We start from the raw sequence: 6,136 nt of genomic DNA, 5'->3' as shown, positions 1-6,136 counted from the left end.
TTTTTGTTTGAATGCTTCTTCTTGCTCATATATGGATTCTAATGCTCAAAGCTTCTCTTTAATGCCTTCAAACGACTTGGCCTATCGTAGATAGCCCAACATGCCTTGCTCCGACTAATTCTTCCGTGAGTTCTCGGCCATGGGCCATAGCCCATCTTTTATGGTGAGAACTCTTTCTTTTCTCATTATTTTTTTTCATGTTTGTGAGTTAATAAAATTATATCGAAATTCTCTATTAAATTTGCACTTATCATTATTTTTAAATAGTTTGGTTGCAAATTATATATTTTCTTAATAATTTGAAAAAGAAATTCTTTCTTTTTATTTTCAGTCACAATTTCATGAGCATGTAACGTCAATATATCGGTCAATCACTACTCTTACAACTATGTGGTTGGGAACCAACTTCCCTTGGAGGTGCAAACGCTGCTACAACGGTATACTGATATTTGGCCAGATGAACTACCGGACTCCTTGCCGCCCCTACGCAATTTGCAAAATCAAATAGAGCTACACCTCGGAGCCACACTTCCTAATTATGTTTTTCCGTCAATATATCGGTCAATCACTACTCTTACAACTATGTGGTTGGGAACCCTCACATTATACATAAACATAATTCTTATATTTAATTTAACTTTAATGAATATATTTGAAGAATAATAGATATTTACATGCCTATTAATTATGTATAAATAATTTATAAGCATATAAATATTAGATGTAATATTCATCTAGCATTTAATATAGCTATATAATATGACATGAGTTTTTTTTTTAAATTTATGAAATTATTTTTATTTTATAAAATTTTACTAACGTGCACCATGTGCACGTGCATTTATACTAGTATAATGAAAATTACCTATCTATGTAAGTGACATGTCTAGATCTATGTGCATTGGGTTTCATTTATTATTTCATTATATTATTATTTTTATGATGGTAGTCTTTATTGTAGTCCTTAAATCATTATAAATAACACACATATTTTGAATCTTTTAGACTAGTTCAGCAAGCAAGAGTCTTTCCTCCAAGAATCTCTTTCGTATTTTCATATTTTCGATAGGTCTACTAGTTCTAGTCTCTTATGCATGCATGTTGGTCAGATGTGGTATCTTTTAGTGATAAATCTTGATTCAACACAAACACTATATTTATAAATATGATCTCAAAAATTTGGTCAATAAAAATTTTCTTAGAAAAATATTTCATAATAACATAATGTTTTTGTGACACATGTTATTAATTAGGTATGTCATGTATTATCTCTCATACTAACAAAACTATTAGATGCCTGACAATTTTGTTACATTATTAATAATATAATTTTATTTTATCTACTAATTTAATATATTTTTAATAGTTTAATTTAATTTTTAATTAATATAAAACTTGTAAAATTACAAATACTTGCAACAAATATAACCTCAAATAATGTACATATATTAATTTTTTTTTCGGAACTCTTATCATAAAATAAGATAAAAATAATTTTATTTTAACATAAAAAATATTAAAATATTCTAAAAATTTCTTATTTGATATGTCCCTTATCAATGCAGCAAACAGCTGTCCAAAAATTAAGAGTGTAATTCATAGTGCTTATTGCCTGCCCCGTCGGTGTGAGCGGTTTGTATTAGCCCCGCCTCAACTTAGTTTTCGACTTCGAACCCTAAAACTTCATGCCTCGACTGATCTTCACACTCATCATATGCATCGCGTGCTCGGTGTCCTCGCTTCCTCCTCTCGCCGCCGATTCCGTCATCCATCCCGACGACAAGGCATCCTTGGTGAAGCTCCGTTCCCCGTCGACCGATCCAAGGGGCAGCCTCTCAAGCTGGAATGGCTCTAATTGCAGCTCCTGGGCAGGTGTTTCCTGCAACAAAGCTACTGGCCGCGTCGTTGCCCTCGACCTCTTCAGCTTTGGTCTCGTGGGCTCCCTTCCCCTGAGCCTCTGCAAACTCCCCCTCATCAGAACCGTAATCCTCTCCAAAAACGCTTTCTCCGGTGTCATCCCTCCTTGTTTCGGCCGTCTCCACGCGCTTGAAACCCTGGACCTTGGCTGCAACCATCTACGCGGCCCCCTTCCCACTCAGCTAGCGAGGCTCTGCCGCCTCAAGAAGCTGCTTCTCTCTGATAACCCCAGTTTCGGTGGCAAGATTCCCGAATGGATCGGGAACTTCTCCTCAGCTCTCTCGAAGCTTGAACTTAGCTCGAATTCCCTCGAAGGACAGATTCCGGTAAGTTTGTACGACCTGGGCTCCCTTCGAGAGCTCGATCTTTCTGACAACCGCTTAGTGGGTATTCTGAAGGATTTCTCCCAGCCGCTTATCTCGCTTAATCTGGCCTCCAATCAGCTCTCTGGAACTCTTCCCTGCTTCTGGGCGTCATCTAACTCCCTCTCTGTCCTCAACCTCGCCGGAAACGACATCGTTGGCGCCGTGCCCACGTGCATCTCATCTCTTCGCGCGTTAACCTTGCTGAATCTTTCTTCCAATGGCTTTGAGTTCAGTATTTCACCAAGGCTCATCTTCTCTGATCGGCTCCTAGTTCTTGATCTGAGCTCCAACGCTCTTTCCGGCCCAGTACCCCGTGGAATCGTCAAGTACTCGGCGCGCTCGGCGCTGCTACTGCTCAATCTCTCCAACAACCAGTTTTCTGGCGAGATCCCGCTGGAGATAACGGAACTGAGAAGCCTTTTAGGGTTGTTCCTCTCCCACAACCAGCTCACTGGCGACATACCCGCAGCCATCGGTAACCTCACCTACCTCCAAGCTCTTGATCTGTCACACAATTCCCTCTCGGGTCAGATACCCATCAGCCTTGCAGGATGCTTCCAGCTCTGGCAGCTCAAGCTCAGTCACAATAACCTTTCCGGCACACTCAGGCCGGAGCTGGATGCCCTAGACAGTCTTAGAATACTTGATCTCGCGGGCAACCGGATCTCTGGCGAGATTCCGCTGCCGTTAGCGGGATGCAAGTCATTGGAAGTCATCGACCTGAGCTCAAACAACATCGCAGGAGAGCTCAGTGGTGCCATCCTCAAGTGGCAAAACCTCCGTCTTCTTTCGCTGGCAGGTAATAAGCTTTCCGGAGTTCTTCCGGACTGGATATTCTCGTTCCAGTATCTCCGATCACTTGACCTATCTGACAACAAGCTGTTTGGATACATACCTGGTTGCGATTTTAATGTAAGTTCTGACTTCAATGGAGATGAGCATGACCTCCTTTTTCATGGTGGAAGTCTTACTGGGGAGAATGCTTTTGTGTGGGGGATGCTAGACTTTAAGGGCAGCCGGCAGCTGGAGCTGCATTATGAGCTAACCTCAGCGGTGGGTATAGATTTGGCAGGCAATTCTCTTCATGGGGAAATACCTCAAGGGTTGATTGGCCTTAAAGGTTTGGAATATCTAAACCTCTCCCACAACCACCTGGTTGGTCGGATTCCAGCGAGCCTGGAGAGAATGGGGAAGCTGAGGAGACTGGATTTGTCCCATAATTCGCTAACTGGAAGTGTGCCAATGGGCATCTCACAGCTGAGGGAGCTTGAGACGCTGAACCTCTCATATAACTGCTTAACAGGCCAGGTTCCAAAGAGGGAGGAGGGCCTTTTGAGGTTTCCAGGAGCGTTTGCGGGGAACCCTGGGCTGTGTGTGGAGAGCGGTGTGAGAGAGTGTGAGGGAAAGGCTTCAAAGTTGCCTGCTGGGAATGCTGCTGGAGGAAGCGGTGGTTATCTCGTAGAGGAAGGCTGGATGTCTGTGGGAGCATTCTGGGTGAGTGCAGCAGCCAGCTTCTATGTCTCTTCCATGGGTTTTCTATGCTCGCAAAAGGTGAGGAATTATGTCTTCCAGACATTGAAGCAGGAGTTTTAAGTGGTAGATGTTTTTAACTTCTGGAAGAGATGGCTAAAGTATTGGAGGCTGTACTGAAAGTGATATCATCTTCAATTGCTAGTTCTCTTGTGAAGAAGTTGTTGCGTTTTGTTTTGGAGGAGATGGCTAAGCTGAGTGGACCTTTCTTTTATGGTATATTTATGGAGATTTGGAAAGTGTCAAGAAAAATGCTGTTCGAAGCAACGTTGTTATTATATTCTTGCAGAAATCCGTCATAAGATAAAAGTTGTCCATGAATCACATGTGCCTGCTTTGTGGCCACGAAGAGCATTGCGCTAATGAATGCCACTTCGTACGTTGGGCAAGTTCTTCCTCTCTTCTTGTATTGAAAAGTTATGTCGAGGATTCCACTCGATGATGATTTCAGCGTAATTGTATTGTAATCCGAGGTACCACTTTCTGACGATTGATAACTGAAATTTGTTTGCCTCACTAAAGGTCTTTAAGAGCAAAAAATGATGGAATCTGTTTTACTTATTCCTTCTCAAAAGTTGTTTTTCATTGCCTGGTTCTTTTCATTTGGGCTACGTACTTGTGATTATGTCAAGATCGTTCTTAGTGGAGTGGAGGTCATTCATTTTCACTGTTGAAGGCCTGTAAATGATAGTTTCTTAGATGATAATTTTACCATCACGGTGATCATAAAACAACTAACAACATATTCGCTGTATTTTCTTAAGCCAGGGGAAATCTGATAAAAATCATTTTAATAAATGCTTGAGAAAAATGAATCTATATCGTTTCAGGATGGCTCATATGATGTGATTGTTATACAATTTTTTATTTTTCTTTTGGTGAACAATAGGAAAAAGATGGGATGATTGATTAAGGGGCATTTTGGGTTCTGAAAGACGGATACAATGTAAAAAATAATGCATTATAAAAAGAATGTAGCGTAAAAGAAAATGAATTTTAAAATGAATACTTCAGAGTTGTTTGGATGATCGTAAAATAAATGCGTGTTGACATCCGTGTATAATGCATACTTACTCAAGCAATGTAAGCGACTATTTGTGGACACAACATCATACAAGCTACTCAAACGACCTCTGATCGTCAAACAGACCTTATCGATGAGTTTGGGACATTGAATTTATCTAATGGGAGATCTCACATACGTAATTATGGCGAAGGCGGTCAAAATCGACGAATTACGGATGTAAAGTTAATGGTCACTACCTGAATGTTGCATGTTTATAAAACAGATTTTGATGTTGCGTCCAGAACGTCAAATATATCATAAAAAGACTAATATTGCTTGAGTCCATGCACACATGGCTCCGTAGCATTCAACTAACTTAAAAAAATATAGTTCTTCCATCCTATTTGTGATTCCCTCCCAGCGACACAAATTTTATAGATAAATATTTAAGAAGCTATCAAAGATTTCAAATGAGACAAACAAATAGGACGAGCAAAATAAAAAAGAATTTACATGGAAATTGAATCATCAAGAAATCTAGAAGTAGATTTAGAGAACCTTCCATTTGATCATGGTTTGTGAATTCTTATATTTGAATATACACCTAATTAGGGGTGTCAATATTTGACACGACATGAAAACCCGACCCGGACCCGACTCGGAAAATCCGGGTTGAATCCGACCCGATTTCAAAACGGGTCGGGTTCGGGTTCCAGAAATCGACCCGTTTCAAAAAACGGGTCGGGTTCGGGTTGACCCGGCGGGTTGCCGGGTCAACCCGTCCGCCGCCGTCGGCCGCCGCGGTTCCGGCGCCGGCCACCCAAACCGGGTCGGGTCGTGTCAACCCGGCAACCCGCCGGGTCGGGTCCGGGTTCGGTTTTTCGACCCGTTTGTCTACCCGGGTCGGGTTAGGGTTGACCCGTTTGAACTCGGGTCAGTTCGGGTTCGACCCGAACCCGACCCGTGACCCGAAATTGACACCCCTACACCTAATATTCAATTTAATGGGTTGAAAACATTGTTTCCTCACTGAGAATAAGACAACACATTACATTCATTGCTTATTACACCAGCTCCAATTAGTTTTAATCATTATTGCAACAAATCATGCTCAAATTACTCTCTTATTCACATTAACTGAGCTTCTAATATTGGGGGCATGTGTAGTTTCCTCCATATTAGGAGCTCAGTTCCACATAATGAGCACATATGCCCTTTGGTTAAAAATTTTAAAGATTTAATTAATTTACTTAGATATGAATATTAATATAAGTATATTGCATACAGAGGTGATAGATAGATAACCAACCATTGTTGA

General features: G+C 41.1%; 1 protein-coding gene across 1 annotated transcript; it reads left to right on the top strand.

Moving 5' to 3' along the window:
* Positions 1 to 1,587: 1,587 nt before the first annotated feature.
* On the top strand, positions 1,588 to 4,479 carry LOC110115638 (receptor-like protein CLAVATA2). The gene has a single exon (XM_020848923.2). It carries the CDS (start codon positions 1,686 to 1,688, stop codon positions 3,873 to 3,875), a length of 2,190 nt encoding a protein of 729 aa, XP_020704582.1. The 5' UTR covers positions 1,588 to 1,685; the 3' UTR covers positions 3,876 to 4,479.
* Positions 4,480 to 6,136: the final 1,657 nt, after the last annotated feature.

This window comes from Dendrobium catenatum, unplaced genomic scaffold, assembly GCF_001605985.2.
Source record: "Dendrobium catenatum unplaced genomic scaffold, ASM160598v2 fragScaff_scaffold_1299, whole genome shotgun sequence".
Lineage (NCBI taxonomy): Eukaryota > Viridiplantae > Streptophyta > Magnoliopsida > Asparagales > Orchidaceae > Dendrobium > Dendrobium catenatum.
This window is presented reverse-complemented; position numbering and strand designations above follow the sequence as displayed.

Excerpts from the sequence above, each read along its gene's own strand:
- LOC110115638 (XM_020848923.2), top strand. The coding sequence starts at position 1,686 with ATGCCTCGACTGATCTTCACACTCATCATATGCATCGCGTGCTCGGTG.